Raw genomic sequence first — 19,980 nt, forward strand, 5'->3', positions numbered from 1 at the left:
ACTGGCACCATATACTAACTATATACAGCTAATGGGGAAATGTCCCTAGCTAGGGGTTTCTCTGAAGCAGCCACAATCTATTAGGTGACTGGGAAATATATTGGACCTAAGGGGGTTAATATAACCTTTTCTGGGAGCGTAGTTCCCCTGAGGAGAAACATAGTGAGGAGGAAGTGGGGGGTGGGGGGGAGGGAGGGGTGCCAGATGGAGACATGGCTACATATAGTTTACAGTACAATAGAAAATGGAAAATAGATGTAAAGCATTTTAAAAATATTAAAATCGATTACAATCTTTTTGGTTTTTGAAACAATGAATGAAGCTTTATTGTCACTGGATATACAACAGAACAACATTATTTTTTTAAGCAACTGTATTTGTAATGTATACAAATTACATCATGCTTTGCTTCCAAATATGTTGTACAGGAAAACGACAATTTACTAAAAGGAGAACTATAAAATTTAAACAAAATCAAAGAAAAACAATGCGAAAAATAGTTTCAATTAAACCATGTCACACAGCCAAAAAAGTAGATTAAAATAGGGGTTTGTTAAGCATTGGTGTTTGAGCTATCGCTCAGTAAATTACAATTCATAATTAGATATACACTTGTTAGGGTGACTGACAATGTCACATTCCTGAAACACAAAGTCAACTGCAATTGTCACAGCATTGTAAGGGTGAACACAAGTACAATACCTGTTTAGCACATGTATACACTTAATTAATCACAAGTTAATAAACATCAACTTTAAGAACCCATTCCTTATGCATTTTCTTAGTCAATAATAAGTATTTTTTTGGAAATAATCATTCAAACTATTTTTGTGTTATACTAACCAACATAAATATATCCAGACTTTTTCATTTGGAGGGCCCTATGTATTAACATATTTTTTCAAATTTGTGTTGAGTCAAATGTTAGTACCTTCAAAAAATGTATGTCGTATGTATGAAGATTTCATACATATGATGCATAATTTGTTGCTGTGATTTTAATTTAAATCTAGTGGTAGTAAATATCAATTATTAGTGGAACATTATTTATAATAGCAATACTGTGAAAATAATATGTTTTTTTAACCTACATTATAAAACTATGGTGCATAAAACAAAAATCTTGGTTGATACATAGCAACGTAATTCTGCACTAACACTATTAAAAGGCTTTTTAGGGGTTATGTCAAGTTAAATTTGGAGGATGTTTTACTTTCTACTTTTTTTTGCGCACAAAAACATTCTTTTTTTTAGTACACACCATTTATATCTGCAGTAACGCAGTCCATTACTCTGGCCAAAAAAACACATTACATTTAATGTGTGGCACCAATGGAGAAATGTCAGGTTAGTACATAAGTGCCCACTAGGATAATTTTTAATTAGATATCTGAGCATCAAGATTAGTTACATTTATTTTTTCACCAAAAAAGACATTTGCAACTCTAAGGCCTCGTTCAGGGTGCCAGCTGCAGGACTCGGAGGGAGGGCGGGAGGGAGGCAGTGCGGCAGTTTGCTGGGCGATCTGTGTTTATCCCCCAGCAGACTTTTCAGCGTTGGGGAGGGGGCGGGGTTACACACAGCAGGGTAAGTATCGAGGTTGCAGTCATGAAATCATTCTGAAGAATGATTTCATTGGCTGCCTAGGTCCCAGTGACGCTGCTGCAGCTCCAAAAAACGAAATTTTCGTTTATTGAAACTGTAGTCAGCTTCAACTCCTGGCTTCGGAAACAGGGCGGTTGCTACCCTGACAACCAGTATTCAAATTGAATACTTTGTTTCTCACGGCAGCACGCACGGCAGCACGCCCTCCCTCCGAAGCCAGCACCCTGAACGAGGCCTTAGAACACTTACCCCAAAGTCTACAGCTGCAAAATGAAGTGGAGAGCAGTGCAAAAAGCAGCACATTATTTATTATAGACAAGTAATCTTGCACCAGTTTTGCAGCAAGGAGACTTTTATACAACTCCGTCTCCGCCTCCCCCTCATGCTTTTTTCCCCTGCCATTTCTAAAGCATATTTCATGATTTAGGACCAGAAAGTCTAACTATGAGTAGTAAAGTAACTTCACTGAAAATAATATATTTTCAGTTATTATATTTTTATTTCTGTGTGGATGCAAACAAAATTATAGTTAAATCAGTCATGGGATGTTTGCAGTGTGCATTGCAGTTATTATACACAAGATGTCATCTTTTTTCTGTTTCAATTTGGTAGTGCCCAAACTTTACTTTGCCCTTTAATAAATAATCCTTTATGTACGTTTAACTGCACTTTTGTTTTTAATTATAGTCACATCATAATTGTTGTTGAATTGTGTGCAATGTTTCATGGTAGTATATTGATATATGAACTTGCATTTCACAATGTTACATAGTACATTTGAAATTATCTCAGTGAAGAGTATGATCAAAGTTGTACCTTACTGTTTACACTTTTAGGAAAATATGTGACAAAGGGGTTAACCCTTAAGGCGTTGATCTTGAATACACAAGCTTGTGGTTTCGGTTTCTGCCTGGGTTAATTACAATTGGTGTGATCCTCAGCAAATCCCAATACATTCTCAAACCCTTCCCCTTGTATACCATCAAATATAGGATGCATATCTCAATTGATCCTTCCTAGTGGCGTGTTTTAATATTAACTTTAACAGAAAACTTTGCCCCCAAACAATGTGTTAAATATCCAAGTAATCATATTGACTGTTCATGATTTTAAATGCTGAGGTATAATTTTACATTTTCAAATGATGCAGCACAATTGAATTAAAATAAGGTTGTTTCAATAAGCACTTTAGTTTATTTGCAATCAAACCTGTGTGTGCACAGGCCAGCAAAACCGGTAGAGGAGGGGGGGGGAGCTAAACTAAAATTATAAATGAAATGTGGTTCCATTAAAACCCATTTTTTTTTTTAATCTGGTGCAGTACTTTTGTACTAGTTTTGCCTTGGGAGGCTCTGGTAAATTGCCCCACATTTGTCAATGCATCAATATATTAGTCCTTACCTAAATGTAAATATGATTCCTAACTGCTGTGCAAATTCTTTAATTGAGCTAAGAGATGAGGGACTTTCCTTATCATCAGGCCCTCATCATCCTGACTGCAAAAATATTTCTTCAGACTTTGTGAAAAAGGTGGCCATTAATGCTACAAGCAAATGAAAATAGTTATTAGTCAAAGTTCCTTGCGGGACAGAATTTATTTTAAATTATTCCGATTCCACCAAGAAACTATCCAGTGGGAAAATACTACCAGGTTGTGGTTCATTTTGTAAAAAAAAAAAAAATAAGTTTTGTCCATTTTCAAATGCTAATTACACATTTACTCATGCTTTCCAAGAAATTGCTACTGGGCCTGTTAGATATAATAATATAAAAATAATGATTGTATGTGCAGTTATTTTTTTACTTTCTTGTGTAAAACTAAGAGTGATTATAGTAATGGTAATTTGCCTCAAATGCTGTGTGCATGTATGAATGCAATTTACTTAAGATATTTTGTCAGAAATTTGCATACATTTGCATTCACTGAACTACAGAAGTCACTGTTTGGAGCACCAAACATGTTATAGTGAAGGGCATTAACAAAAACACATTTTTCAATAGGAAGTATTACACATTGTTGCTTTCAACAAACTTCCTTTACTATTAGAATGGCATATAACAGTATGCCAAAAGTGTTTCTCTTTACAATGTAGAACTTGGTAAATGGTGAATGGATAATGCTTTATAGCAAAAGTTTCCAACCTCTGTTCTGTGGAGCCCTGGGATTTTGTGAGTTTAATTAATGTTCACATAAAACTGTATAATGGCACATCATATTTTCACACTTTCCTTTTTAAGTATTTGAGTTCTATTATTTCCTCAGTTATACAAATTGTGATATGAATATTTTATATCGCATAAAAAATAAAAAAATAAAAAATAAATATATATATATATCACATATAAAAATATTATTTGTGAGCACCTTCACATGTCTTAGACAGGTCTGCCACCCTGCTTTTTGCCATTATCACCAGCATACGGTGCTTCCACTGCAGCAAGGGATTCTGGGAAATGACATGCAAATGAGCACACAGTGCCACCTTTTGTTTTAAAGCCATTATTACATGGCACCCTTAAGCTAATGTTCGCTGTTTTAAACACAGCTTTTAAACATAGCCTGGGATGAGATGCAAAGCCAGTGAACCAACTCACAGACAGACAGTTTCGACCTTGTGGGTCTCATCAGTGTGCTATATATATTAAAAGTATGCCCCCTACAGTATTAGTAATGTTGGGGTATGTAGGTTTTGTAGTCAATTATTTAGAAGGATTCCACAGTTTTTAAATGAGAAAAACCAACTGCTCACTGCAATCGAGTACTGTGCCACACATTTATATTATACAGTATAACATTCAAACATTCTGATTTTGGATTGTGACAAAGGTTAAATAGGCCTGGGAATAAATAACATTGTATTGTATGTCTTTATTTATATAGCGCCAAAAGTGTACTCAGCGCTTCACAAAGAATACAGTACAGGGAATTATAATAATACAGTAAGTGCAGCAAAATCGGAATATAGGAAAGGAAATCCCTGCCCCGAAGAGTTTACAATCTAAGATTGTGCAATGTTAATAACGTATCACATGTCCCTAAAACATTGAAGGGAGACACTAACTAACTATGTACAGCCTCTTACAGTTACTGTTGAATGTAAAAAAAAAAAAAAAACTGCATGATCTGCATACTGTACAGAATAGTTTTTTTTTCTAAGTTTTAGTACAGTATTTTAAAAGCTGCATGTGACCAAGGGAACAAACAGTCCATGTCCTTCAACTGCATTTTATAGTACAGTATATTCACTTGAACTTTTAATCCCTAGTACCCCTTACTGGTAAATAAATATCCTGTCCATTGAGAGAAGAAAAATAACAGCTCAAACTACCAAACACCACTGTGCAAATACAGATTAAAAAATGGTATCAAGTAATTTAACACCTTCTCTGCCATAGAAGCACTCCACAGCAGGTATGGCCCCCATGGCAACAAATACATGAGTAAATACTTCCTTCAGTTACACAAAATGTAAGATTAGGCACTAAAACCGAGTGCAATACTTTGTATATGTTTAAGGGTGTTTTTATTGCTAAACTAAAATTGGAGATAACACAGAATATTGTTGTACTCATCCTGTAAGTGTAAAGTCATATTTCAGTTTTAATTGCTTGTTCATGATAATGATCGTGATTATACAAGTATTTTATTTACATAGTATCACCCTTGTACATAGCAAAGCACTCAGAACATATAAAAGCACCACAAGTAATGGGTAAACATTTGTCGTAAATTAATTCCTGCAATACATAGATTATAATCTGAAAAATCTATGGAGACAACATAAGTAAATATATTTGCACTTGTTTTACAGTAAAAGAGGACTAGTTGTTTAGCTATTGTGTTTTCTTGAATGTATAAAGATAGATTTTCAGATAATCTACCTAGACCACAGGAAGTGGTCAGAACATAATTGGAAAACCCTAACAGAGTGCATTACAAATAACTGCATTACTGAAAAAAGTGCACATTTTTAGCACTAAAAAGAAACAGAGAAAATTGTACCGAAATTGAGCTAACCTTTAGAAGAGCATCTGAAGTCAATGGAGGTATATTAGGATATTAGAGCTTAATTATAAAGAGGTCTCCAGTTAACGATCAACTGTAATTGGAATAGTTTGAATATGTGCATGGAATCAAATATCAAGACAACTAATATAAAGATCTCTTTAAATATGTATTTGGGGGGAAAATACAGAAAATTAAAAGCATTTCAAAATTGTACATAATTTACTTTCAAACTCTCAGGAGGAAGCCTTAAAAAATTCATTTAAGTACAAATATCTCATATCTGTTGCTCATAATATTGTGTACATGGTCCTCCCTCCAGCCATTACCATCAAATTACTACATCTGTGTGAAAATATATCCCTCACTTCATACCTTTCTCCCTAAATTCACTCGCTGACTGAGCATCAGAGCAGGGAAGTAGTGGATGTAGAGTTTCTGGGGAAGTGAGGAGAGTTTTTTTTGTTACATATTATCAGTAATCCATGTATGATGGTAATAGAAGGTATGGGGTGCCAGTACCCTCTTTTAACACTTCAGGAGTACCACTACTTCTTTGATTTGCAGCTATAGCTCCAGCGCTTTTATAGAGAAATATGATTTTTTTTTTTTAAGGCCCTTGAATCTTTCTGTTTTAGAGCTTAAACATTGTACAATAGTTTCTAAAATATATGTAAAAAGAGATTTGCTCTAATGTATACCAGAATTAATGCATCATGATTAACTGTCACGATCGTGGGGTTTGATAGTACAGGTATAGAGGGTACAGAAGTCCTTGGACTTCAACAATAGACTAATAAGCCTAAGTATAGTAAAAATTTTATATATATATATATATAAATAAAAAAGAATATATATATATATATATACAGTATATATATATATATATATATATATATATATATATATATATATATATATATATATATATATATTCATTTGCATGTCTTAGACAGGTCTGCAACCCTGTCTTTCACCATTATCACCCAGCACATGGCACTTCCACTGCTATTTACAGTTGCTATATGCTTTACTGTGGAGGGCTTTTGTCACTTTTTTTACCCACCATAACCTTAATAAGTGTATATATATATATATATATATATATATATATATATATATATATATATATATATATGTATATATATGTATATATATGTATATATATGTATATATATGTATATATATGTTACTAAACTACATGTACTGTAGATGGGATTGCTGTTGATGCTGAGGGTATGTAATAAAATAAAATGCACATTGCATCTGGAAAATAAAATGACAAAAAATTAAATGTGGAATGAAGGTTGGAGATGACTTTATGCAAGTGAATTCACTTATGTGTTAGCTGCACAATGTATTATAACATATTTTGCAATACCTGGCATTGATTTAATGGTGTCACAATAAAAAAACACACTCCCATTCTACTTCATGACTAATGTTGTTTCTGCTTCATAAAATTTATTTTTGTTTCTTTTTTTTTTAGGCTGCAGGCCTGCATCCCCTACTAGTTTTGCTCAATTATATTTTGGTTTTATGTGTACACTTCTATTTGTGTTGATCAGGTACAGTACAAAACAATAGCAGGATCTGTGTTAAAATTACTTAAGCCTTTGTATTCGTTTTTAGTGGATTCCCCAGTCTGTTTCTTCCTTTTAGCAAAGGGTTTCAGCATTGACACCTTTGAAATTCAAACACTTGTTGATACTGTAAGTGTTATAAAAAAAGAAAAAAAGGTGGTGTAAAAACATTGTCCCTTATCAGTAATATAGAGGGATTTTATCTAAATCTAAAGCGTTTCTTTTATTACCAAAACTGAAAATTGGAGGGGAGGAGTAAAGAAGAGGAAGGAAATAGTTTAGCTCTGGCACACACTGTAGCTTTGTTGTCTGACTTATAGTTGAAGGTATTTTTATTTTTTTATGATCGCACTGCAGTCTGAGAATGGGAATTATAAAGGTAGGAGTAAGGTAAAATACAGCATCTGTAAAGACTGTGAAAAACTGAAAGTGTAGCTATCTCCCCAAAACAAGGAAATAATCATAGTATATGTACAGTATAGTATACATTACCTTGTTCTGTAGCTTTCTTTCACCAGTTGGGAATTGTTGGATAGACTTAGTGACTCGGGCATTGCGCCAAGAGGTATCCAGACTTTCTGGGTAATAAAAGAATGATCTTCCCTCTGAACAAAAAGTAGTTCTCCCGATAGTGGTCATTTAGAAGATGGAGAAAACAGGGCAGAATATATAGACTGAGATGACAAACGGGATTGTAAACAAAAATGAGGAAGCAGCTTGCTCCTGTCCTCTTCTATTGGACTCACATAACCTCTCTGTCCTTTTACGTTCTCATTCATAATAAGCCTTCCGTGTGGCTGGAATCGCCGACTCCTGTCTGAATCATGCAGCACATTCACATTCTAGTCGAGCCATATGTATTACACCAATATACATTTTCACATTCTGTCCATGAGTCTTGTGTTAATTCATTAAAAAATAAACAAACCACAATCAAAACAAGGATCACAATTACTATTATAAGCCCTTCTAGTTCGTTCAAGTATTAAGGGAGGTTGAGAATTTCGCGATGTCTAATATCACCCCTGGGTTGCTACAAGAGAGAGAAAATGGTGAGCAGTACCTTACAATTGGGAATACACTTCACAATACAATACACATCAATTAATGCATATAGATAAAAATTGAAAGGCTGGAACAAATATTTTGAATGAATGCTGTTATCACTGACTATTGTACTGTAGGTCCCCTATCTCTTAGGGCCAGCTGTTTTTATGCGGCAGTAGCTCTTATCTAGTTATTCAACTTTATTAATTCAGTTCTTAGTCTCAGATTCCCAAAATTAAAACCGCAACCAGTGTAAGATTTTTGCAGCTGGCCGGTCTCAGGTGTCTCAGACAACATAAAGCTTCTGCACACAGGAGGTGCTGCAAGTCCTGGACTGTTGTGTGCGGTGAGAGTAGGAAATCTGACAGCTTTTACAAAACACCAAGGCGAAAGCAGAGAATAGAAAAGGAAGAGACTTCACCAGGTTAGAAAGAAGGAGGGATGTGAGAAAGGGCGAGTGAAGGACATAATGTGGGTCACGCACCGAAATTAAATTGAACAGTGCGCAGTGACAGTTTTTGGATGTCAACTAGTTTAATACCTTCAAAACCAAGCATGCTTGTGTGTGTCTGTGTGTGTCTGTGTCTGTCTGTGTTACACACACACACACACACACACACACACACACACACACACACACACACACACACACACGTGTAAATATATCTATCTATCCAAGCATGTTTGATCGAGCTTTTGTCAGTCAGCTGGAAGGTAGACGGCTAGCTACTGTTACCTGCTAATCTAGGTGGTGGGGTGGGACAAGTAGGAGGGAGAGAACAAAAAAAGGTAGTGGTTTTACTATTTAGCCCCTCCCACTCTGTCCCATAAAAGCAGAAGCAGCGAAAAGCCGGTATCATTTGAAGCATCCCTGAGGTTTATTTTTTTTGTCTAAAAAAAAAGGTCTTCACCTCCGTAGAATCATGAAAGCTACCTGAACAGCAGCAATTAAGGCAGCCAGGAGGGAAGGATACGGGGTGATAAAAGAGGATTGATTCAGATGCCTAAAGCTAGATAAGAAAGGAACTGATGCAAGAAAGAATGAATCAATAAATAGCATTCCGACAGTCAATAGGGGAGCCTTTTGTACTCGACGTATAGGTATCTCGGGTATATTTGGAGGTTACCAATTTTAAACTGATAATCAAAAAAGCTAGAACAAATAGGAAAGCAAACGGAACTTAGGAAGAAGAAAACAAAACTGAGAAATGGCTACACCCACACTTTATATTAACACTTGCCTGGGAGTTCTTTTGGTGGGGTTTATATCTGACCCTGTAGCGGGACAAGTAAAAAATGAAGCTCATGGGAATCCAGCTGATAGTGGTAATAGCCATGGGGGGGGACCTGCCAGTCTAGAAATTGTCACCTTTAAATGGCACCATGTTCAGGATCCTTACATCATTGCTCTATGGATACTTGTGGCAAGTTTAGCTAAAATTGGTAAGTCTACTTATTATAATGCATGCTATATCATAGACATTTGCTTCAAAGTGTAATTGTTTTTGTGATGTAAATCTACTATAGTAATGCATGACTTCTAAAATGATTTCTGAGTGAAACAACCTCTACTGTATATTACACTATCAGATCTGTTACAAATTCATTTGACACGTGTGGTACATAACTGAAGGGACAAGTTATAACTTGGAAATGTTTGAAGATAAATTAACATTTTGAAAATTTCACCACAAAGTATTTAGTAGTTGACAGACCGTAAAATTCAACATATACCAATCCCTTTTACTCAGTTGCTAATGTAAATAATTTTACTTTTACCGTGCCCATGTATATATATGCTCCTTACCATTTTTACATTTGGATATTAATGAGAAAGTTGTATATTCTTCCATCAATAATGTTCAGGATTGTTTTGTACTGGAAAGTATATCTGGCTGTTAAGGGTTTAGAACAATAGATTTTAAGTATATTGTGAAATGTTAACCTATTATCTAAAATATATTTGGACTTTAAATCTGGAAAATTAAACACACAGTGCATTGGAGATATGTTGCGGTTAATGTATCAAACAAAATAACCCCTAATGACACTGTTCGAATCAGGCTACCCTGGTTCAATTCCCAGTGTCAGCTCCTTGTGACCTTTGGCAAATAACTTTATGTCCCTGTGCCTCAGGCACTAAAAACATACAGTATATTGTATGTATGTATGTCTTTATTTATATAGCGCCATTAATGTACATAGCGCTTCACAGTAGTAATACACGTGACAATCATATAAATTACAAATAACAGATCATGGGAAGAAGCGCTTCAGACATAAATGTAACATTTAGGAAGGCGTCCCTGCTCCGAAGAGCTTACAATCTAATTGGTAGGTAGGAAGAATGTAGAGACAGTAGGAGGGCATTCTGGTAAGTGTGTCTGCAGGGAGCCAAGCTTAATGTATCGTGTATAGTATTAGACACAGTGCTACTCATATGTTTCTTTAAGCAGGTGTCTCTTAAGGTGGGTCTTAAAGGTGGATAGAGAGGGTGCTAGTCAGGTATTGAGGGGAAGGGCAATCCAGAGGTGCGGGGCAGAAAGTGAGAAAGGTTTAAGGTGGGAGAGGGATTTATATACAAAGGGGGTAGAGAGAAGACATCCTTGAGCAGAACGCAAGAGTTGGGATGGTGTATAGCGAGAAATTAGGGCTGAGATGTAAGGAGGGGCAGAAGAGTGTAAAGGTTTAAAAGTGAGGAGGAGAATTGAGTGCAAGATGTGGGATTTGATAGAAAGCCAGGAGAGGGATTTCAGAAGGGGAGACGCTGAGACAGATTTAGGAAAGAGTAGAGTGATTCTGGCAGCAGCGTTTAGGATAGATTGTAGGGGAGACAGGTGAGAGGCAGGAAGTCCGGACAGCGGGAGGTTACAGTTATCAAGATGGGAGAGAATGAGGGCTTGAGTCACAGTTTTAGCAGTCGAGCAACAGAGGAAAGGATGTCTCTTTGTGATATTGTGGAGGAAAAAGCGACAGGTTTTAGATCCGTTTTGAATGTGAAAGGAGAATGTGAGAGGGGAGTCAAGTGTGACCCCTAGGCAGTGCTTGGGCTACTGGGTGAATGATAGTACTTCCAACAGTAATGTGGAGGGGGTAGTAGGGCCAGGTTTAGGAGGAAGTATGAGGAGCTCTGTTTTTGCCATGTTAAGTTTAAGTCAGCGGAGTAAAAATATAAAAATAGTGGGATTCCCGGCGCTACTGCTGCGGCCAAGTTTATTCGAGCATTTGCCCGTTCTTGGCCGCAGCAGTAGCCTGGCGCGCACCCGAGAGTGACGGGCGCGCGCCGAAGCAGCGGAAGAGCGCCCTCCGATCGGGGCGCTCTCCCTACCGCTGCCGGGTCCGCCGGGTCCCCCGGAACCCCCTGCCGCCGTCCCGCGATCGCGGGACACCAGGGCTCCCTCGGGGAGCCCTGGACGCGCGTGCAGGGGGCGCACGCTCCTGAAGACGCGTGACCGCGCGTCTATGACGCGCGGCACGCCGAGGGGCGGCCACTAGCAAGCCGGGAAATCTCCCGGCTTGCGGATCTGGCCGCAGTGTGATAAAGTGTGTCGGTAGTGTATAACTGCACTTTACCCTTGTCCATAGAATTGTCCATATGCTTTCACAGTCTTCTTGACAGTTGATGCCGACAAAGACACAAGGAAACTGCTGCTGACTTGCGACTAGGTGGCTCTCCTGTTGGTGAATGATGCAAAGAAAAACACACCATTGCGCAGTACCAAGCACTGGACTTTAACCCTAAATGGACAGATAGTAGTGCCTACTTACAAGACGATTTCTTGGTGCATACAGTTGAGAGAATCTGTTCTTATCCTCGACTTCACGGATCCCACGTGTTGCCGCCACTCAATCAGTCTCTCCAACTGGTTCCTCACGGTGTCCCGTTTGTCCCCAAGGAGAGAAATTGATGGAGAAAAATTGTGCAGATTGCTAAAAAAAAAGTACGTTTATTAAAAAGACATTAGCCAAAAGCTCACTAATATGGCTTAGGCTAGAATATGACAATTTCAAAGTGCCGTCCGCAGCATGTGGAACAGGTGCTATGCGCGTCGCAAACGGCCCGAGCAATCTCACTGCTCGCAGTTCCGGTTCTGGCGCGTCCAGCTGATGTCACACGACGTGACACAAGACCTCTCCTTGCTGACAAGCACTGTAACTCCTCCTTCGAAACGCGTTTCGTGACGTGGAGACCGTCACTTCCTCAGTGGAAGTGAGGAAGTGATGGTCTCCACGTCACGAAATGCGTTTGGAAGGAGGAGTTACTGTGCTTATCGGCAAGGAGAGGTCTTGTGTCGCGTCATGTGACGTCAGCTGGACGCGCCAGAACCGGAGCTGCGAGCAGTGAGAGTGCTCGGGGCCGTTTGCGACGCGCATAGCACCTGTTTCACATGCTGCGGATGGCACTTTGAAATTGTTTTAATCTAGCCTATGCCATGTGAGTGAGCTTTTGGCTAATGTCTTTTTAATAAACGTTCTTTTTTTTAGCAATCTGCACAATTTTTCTCCATCAATTTCTCTCCTTGGGGACAAACGGGACACCATGAGGAACCAGTTGGAGAGACTGATCGAGTGGCGGCAACGTGTGGGCTCCGTGAAGTCGAGGAAAAGAACAGATTCTCTCAACTGTATGCACCAAGAAATTGTCACGCTTGTGCTCCCTACACAAGCGCAGGGATGGGGAAGGGCCCGTTAACGAGGTGGGGAAGCCACAGGGGACACGAAGGGAGTGAGTTGCCGCGCAGCTGGGGATCGGCGCACGTAGTCATGTGACCACGCCACTCGCAGGATAATGCGCGACGCATCCGGAGGTGCGGTGCAAGGCTCAGAGACACGACTGATCCAGCTCCATGTGCGCGCATGCTCTGACAGCAGAGCGGGAGTGCGCGCGTTCTCAGACACCAACGTGGGGGTTGTGGGAAGCCCCAAGTGAGAAGCAGGGGAGGTAGAGTCCAGAGCAAAAGGTAACAGTCACAAGGGAATTGCTTCTTGGAGGACGTACAGCCTCCTTAAAGGCATAAAGCCAGAAACAGCAAGGTGCAGCAAAACTAAATATAACATAAGGGTTCTTAGTCTAATCCATTGGCCAAGGAATTATAAGCCTGCTACCACGTCAAGGTGAACCCTACTAAGCAGGTACCTACACTACCTGACGGTAAACTAACCTCAGTAGTATATGAGTGACTGTCCCAGTCTTCCGGAATCCAAAGGAGATAAGTAAAGGTCCCAAGGAGGTCCAGGAGGGGCAGCATGCGATGATAGTACTAGCAGGCACCAGGGCAGGCAGCAAATGACTAATAGCAAAGAGAAAGTCAAAGAGAGGCTTACTTCCTGTCAGGAGGAAGAGGGCAGGATTTGCCAGGAAGCAAGATGGCGTTGTTTGCTTCAGAATCCTTAAAGACACAGGATCTTGACTGACAGCTAGAGGGCGGCGATCAGAGTAAACAGGTACGGAAGGAACACGCCGCAGGGGCGTGTTCTGTGCATCGTTACAGAAATCTTCTTGCAAGTAGGCACTACTATCTGTCCATTTAGGGTTACAGTCCAGTGCTTGGTACTGCGCAATGGTGTGTTTTTATATGTATCATTCACCAACAGGAGAACCACCCAGTCACAAGTCAGCAGCAGTTTCCTTGTGTCTTTGTCGGCATCAACTGTCAAGAGGACTGTGAAAGTATATGGACAATTCTATGGACAAGGGTAAAGTGCAGTTATAGCGCCGAGAATCCCACTATGTTTGTATTTTTGGTTTCAATAGCAGATTTGGGAGATAATTTGCTCAGAGGGATTCCCACGGCAGCTTAACCACAATATTCACTTTGTTGGACTTCCAGTCATTTACATTATTATATTGATTCTTATTCACACACATTATTGGTCACAAGCGCTGAGTTATAGGGTTTTTAGTTAGGTTTTGTACATTAAGTCGGTGGAGTGCCATCCAGGATGATATCGCAGAGAGACATTTAGAAACTTTGGTCTGTAAAGCAGGTGTAAGGTCAGGGTTTGAAAAGTAAATTTGTGTGTCGTCAGCATAGAGGTGATATTTAAACCCCAGATATGTGATTAGGTCACCTAGAGAAAGTGTGTACAGAGAAAAGAGAAGAGGTCCCAGAACAAAGCCCTGGTTTACCCCACAGAGAGATTGATAGAGGAGGAGGTGTTCGCAGAAGAGACACTAAAAGTACTATGGGAGAGGTAAGGGAGATCCAGGATAGAGTTTTGTTACGAATGCCATGAGTATGGAGAATGTGAAGGAGAAGAGGGTGGTCCATGGTATCAAATGCTGCAGTGAGGACGAGTAATATGAGCAGAGTGTAATGACCTTTGTATTTGGCAGCATGGAAGTCATTAGTTATTTTAGTGAGGGCTATTTCAGTCGAGTGAGCAGTGCCGAAGCCAGATTGTAGAGGGTCTACGAGAGAATAGGTGTTGAGAAAATGGAGCAAGCGAGAGAAAACAAGACGTTCCAGGAGTTTAGAGGCAAAAAGCAGGAAGAAGAGAGGCCCATAGTTAGAAAGACAGGTTGGGTCAAGCTTAATGTTTTTGAGTAATGGTATAACTGTTGCATGTTTGAAGGAGGAGGGAAAGGTCAAAGAGAAAGCAGGCATGTAAATCAAGAGAGGAGGATAAGGTAGAGTTGTAGTTCCTGACCAGGTTGTCAAGGTCTGGAGCAGAATTGAGAGAGGAGATCTAGACAGTGTGAGCCTCAGAGGAGGGAAAGCAAGAGAGGGAGGAATAGGAAGGGTTCGGTAGCGGTAGATAGAGGAGAGTAGGAGCCCCACGCCTGCACCCTTGCCATCAGTGCGCGGAGTGTGGGAGATAGAAAGGCTACCATAAGAGAAGGCAGCTTCCAGAGCAGAGTCAGACTGAATGAGCCAGGTCTCAGTTATAGCAAATAGGGGTAGAGTGAGAGAGAAAGAAGTCATGCACAGAGTGGAACTTGTTAGAAAGGGAGCGAGCCTTCCAAAGGGCACAGGAGAAAGGGAGAGAGGAGGGAGGTTTACAGGGGATGGGTATGAAGTTGGAGGGGTGGACACCAGAAACAGTAGAAGTTGATTGTGGGAGGCGAGGACAAGAACATGTAGAAATAAGGGAGGGACCAGGATTGGGAGAGATATCCCCAGAAGCAAGGAGGAGAAGCTTGGAAAGATATAAAATGTGTGGAGGATTTGTAGAGGTGCGTTTTGGTGCAGGGGTTATAGCCGTGTAGGGACAGAGGGTGCAGGTAAGAAAGGAGTTCATGTGAGCTGAGAAGTGGTGACAGAAGGAGAGATAGAGCTATATGAATAGAGTTAGAGACATAATGAGGCTTTGAAAAGATGTGAGGCCATAGCAAATTTAAATAGTAAAGGCGGCATCACAGCATAGCAAAGTGCTGAGATGTGCAGTCTGGGATAGATTGTAAACTCATCCGGGCAGAGACGGCGCCTGTAAAATTCCAATGTTCTGCGTATCGCGCACTATATTATAATTGTGAAGTGCTTTTAGTCCCATGCGCTATATGAAATACAGTTATTATTATTATTATTATTATTACTTAATGTCTCTCTTCTGTATGGATGGGTTGATCTCATGGTCCATCTTCTTTTGTTTCCCAACTGAAACGTTTTGTAATCCCCACATTTTGTTTTTACTCCTTTTGTTTAACTTTTCCAATTATGTTAGAACCAATGCAATTATTTTTGTTTATTTTTTTTGCTTACTTAACCTCCGTTGTCCTACATTTTGTCAGCAACACCATCATTTTTTATTGTGCTCTTCTTCTGCTGCATTGTTCAACTGTTTTACCTAAAAATGCTGTTCTTGATTCAAAAATACTAAGTGAGTTGCAATAATTGGGTCAGTGGGGGATGTGCAAGTCTATTATATGAGATAAATTGAAACTGATGTTTGAAAAAAAAAAAAATAGGTTAATGCAAGTACAGCCAAGATTCATGTACTGTAACACTAAAGAATAATGTGTATTGTTATAGTTAAAGATGAATAAGCTGTTTGTATTTCCTTTGCCCAAACTTTCATTATGATCTCACTTTTTCTCTGTAATTTAGGACATTGTGTTAATTCTAAATAGCATGGCAAAAAAATGAAAGATATATTTTATCTTTAGAAACATATATATTCACACATTTAGCCTGAACTTTTGGGCACATTTTTACTAAGCTAAGCTTTTCCATAAGGCAGCTTCTAGTGTCAGAAGGCACCATCTGGCCTATTGAAAAGGAATATCACCGTTTAGTAAACATGCCCCTTGGTCTTTACTGTAAACACTGCAATACTATTCCTAAGGTTGTCATTTTTGTGTATTTTGGTGACACTCTGCCATTTTGTACTACATAGTCTTCAACCATTAAGTTTTTTTGGCTCTGGAAGACACCTTGCATCCCTTTAAGGTTATGGGATGTTAGGTATCTGCCATAACCAGAAGATGTTTTATGGCAGAAGATTGCTTAGTTAATGTGAGCCCAGTATCATTATCACAAACATCCTTTGGTACTCAGAAGGAAATCAGCGAGTAAGTGACAAATGTATTTATTTATATAATGTTTTACCAGAAAGTAATACATTGAGAGTTACCTCCCGTTTTCAAGTATGTCCTGGGCATAGAGTTAAGATGACAAATAATACATGGTTACAATACATAGTTACATAAGTGAACAGGGTATACATTATGTACAAGACATTTCATGCACAGTTAGAGATAATATATATTATAGGCGTATGTAACAGTTACAGACAAGATTAACATGTGAGACAGCTTTAGTTTTGAAAGAACTTAGACTGGAGGTGGATGTGAGTCTCCTGTAGATTGTTCCAGTTTTGGGGTGCACGGTAAGAGAATAGCGACCGGATACTTTGCTGGATACTTTACTGAAGCTTGGGACCATGAACAGTCTTCTGGAGTCAGATCCCAGATGATAAGTGCTGCATATGGTAGGGGTGAGGAACTTGTTCAGATAGATGGGTAGCTTGCCCAGAAAGTATTTGAAGACAAGAAAGGAAAGATGAACTTTGCACCTAGACTCAAGTGATGACCAATCTAGTTCTTTGAGCATTTTGCAGTGATGAGTGTTGTAGTTGCATTGGAGAACAAAACGACATATTGAATTGTAGAGGGTATAATGTTTGCTAAGGTGGTTTTGGGGTGACGAGCCGTATACTATGTCACCATAGTCGATAATTAGCATTAGCATCTGCTGTGCGATACGCTTTGTGACCAGCAGACATAGGCCTTGTCCAGGGTGGAAACAGGCACGCTGGCGCTCCAGTGCTGCGCCATACTCGGCCGGGCGATTCCTGGCCGGCTAGGTGTGCGCGCGTTGGGGGGAGCGGCTTTGACGTCACGGAGCTAGTTCACCCTCATTGGGCGAACCGCCCATGTGACGCGCTTGCGAGCAGCAAAATAAATTTTACTTGCTCGGCAAGCAGCTGAGAGCCGAGCAGGCGTGCCCGACCACTCAGGCAGGCCACGTGCATTGTCGCAACATGTCCAGTGTTAGCGTGCGTGCCCACTCAGCACCTCCCTGGACGAGGCCTTAGGCTACAGCCCCGCTGTCTACACTGCATGCTCGCCTGCCAGGCTGGCAACGCGTTCAGACAAGCTCCCTGGTCTGCAGTGAGCTGCAGGGGGAAGACAGGGGGGCGTGATGGGGGGGAGACGGGGGCGCAGCCATGATGTCACCCGGCAGGTTCGCCCTCATTGGCTGAACTGCCGGGGGGCGTGGCCTAGTACTCCATCGCTAGTGTTAGCGGGCGCTGCAGCAGCCAGCGGGGACTAAGCCTAAGGGAGGATTTGTTCCTGTAATCTACACCTAGTTTGGATGTCAGGGTATCAATGTGCATCCCAAATGTTAAATGGGAGTCAAACCATATGCCCAAGTATTTAAACTAGTAACAGGAGAACGCAGAGGGTTAAAGTGAAAAGAAATATGGTTATGATCAAGTTTAAAAATAAATCTCATCCATATGTTATTTTACAACTGCTTAAACAAAACAAATGTATCTTTTATTTTTGGTAAGTTTACAGTGGTTGACAACTGTTCAGCTGGAAGGAAGATCTGAGGTCAAATCTCACGTGTAACAACAGTCAAAAAATGTCATGTTGGTACAATAATTATATTAGAGTCTGCATAATATAATTAGGTTATTACATAAAGTGAAACATTCCTTCTTCTCTGTGCAATGAAAGTTCCACTATTCTTAAAATGTCACATTAACCAACCTCTGTGAATTCAATTAATATTTACATTTTTTAACACCCTTGTGGTTAGAAGGGCCAAAATATTGCTTTTTCGACAGAAGACTGAATTGTACTAATGTTGCTAACATCAGTTTCACCACACACAGACACTTTTAACATGCAGTGGTGTCTTTTTATAATGGCTTTTAAATCTTAGAAAATAACATTCAGCAACCACAACTTCCCATGCCTACAATGCTAACAATTCTTATACTCTATAGTACCAACCATGTATGCAGCGCTTTACAGAAGGTGCATATAGACAATTTATATTAAAGAGAGTTGCATATAGAATCAGTGATAAGAACACCAAACATGAATGTGTAAAATTATTTTAGCAATTCCCGCCCCAAAATATCTTACAATATAAGGGTATGATAGGCGATATACAGTATGATATGACTCTACATGTGACTGCAGTTGTTCAGAGAGGGTGCTTTTGGGGGCATTTCCATGCTATTGTAATGCCTCCATTAAAAGATAGTATTTGAACTGAGCCTTGAAGATGAAAAGAGAGCGAGCCTGGAAAATATTGATCAAGGGAGATGAAGGCACTGAGCGAGAAAGATTAAGTGTAAAATAGGTGATATATTTGAAAAGAGTGCAGAAAGGAGTATATTAAGATATTAGAATTATAAACAATGCTAGACTTACACATAAGCTAATTTAGCTACAACTTAGGGGCTCACAATATGAGTGTCTTTAAAAATAGAAAAAAATTAAGTTCGAGTTTTAAAATCGGATGATAAATAAAGGAGCTAAGAGAAAAGAAGATTCTATATAAATATTAACATTTTCGTTCAAATATGACCCTAAGCATCATGTGCATCGGAAGATACAAACTTCGTAGATTATCATTTGAAGATATCATCAATGAATTTGCTCTCCAAAAATTATGCAAAAGGAAAGGGGAGGGGAAACTCCCACTTGTGATGCTAACCAGGAGCAGACAATTGCCTTATTCATAATATATAATGATAAAACATCTTCATTGCATGAGGCAGTTCATAAGACCCAGGAGTCCAAATAGTCCAACAATAAACACACTCCCGTGCACTTACCACTAGCCTGTATAGTTAGATCTTATGTGGTAGTCTGGGCAATGTGCAGGACTGATCACATAAATGAAGTAAATAAATTACTCACTGCTGACCTTGGGGATCTCCTGGTCCTGTCTGGCGTGCTCCTACCGAGAGGTAATGGAGAAAGTGCAGGAAAAACGGCGGTGCATCTGCTGCTGCTGAAGATTGTTGAGAAACCACAAACTGCAAAAACTAGGTGCAAAAATTTATTTGGGGCATAATAAAAACAGCCAGAAGGACACTCTAACGAGTTTAACGTGGTATCCCACCTAGTTTTTGCAGTTTGCAGTTTGTGGTTTCTCAACAATCTTCAGCAGCAGCAGATGCACCGCCGTTTTTCCTGCACTTTCTCCAAAAATTATGAAAGACAATGTTTTAATCTTAAAATGAATGTGATATGCAAACACTGTTCATTTTAGC

The 19,980-nt window shown here is 39.6% G+C and overlaps 1 protein-coding gene across 2 annotated transcripts in view; it reads left to right on the forward strand.

The window, feature by feature from the left end:
• The first annotated feature begins 8,975 nt into the window (after positions 1–8,975).
• Positions 8,976–19,980, forward strand: part of SLC9A3 (solute carrier family 9 member A3) — a 162,459-nt gene continuing 151,454 nt past the window's right edge. The window contains exon 1 of one of the 2 annotated variants that reach the window (XM_075586398.1): positions 8,976–9,684. In XM_075586398.1, coding sequence (XP_075442513.1) covers positions 9,450–9,684 — 235 coding nt within the window. In that variant the 5' untranslated portion in view covers positions 8,976–9,449. The remainder of the gene's footprint in view (positions 9,685–19,980) is intronic. The other variant, XM_075586397.1, reaches the window with a different exon arrangement.

The sequence above is a fragment of the Ascaphus truei genome, chromosome 2, assembly GCF_040206685.1.
Source record: "Ascaphus truei isolate aAscTru1 chromosome 2, aAscTru1.hap1, whole genome shotgun sequence".
In the NCBI taxonomy this organism is placed as follows: domain Eukaryota; kingdom Metazoa; phylum Chordata; class Amphibia; order Anura; family Ascaphidae; genus Ascaphus; species Ascaphus truei.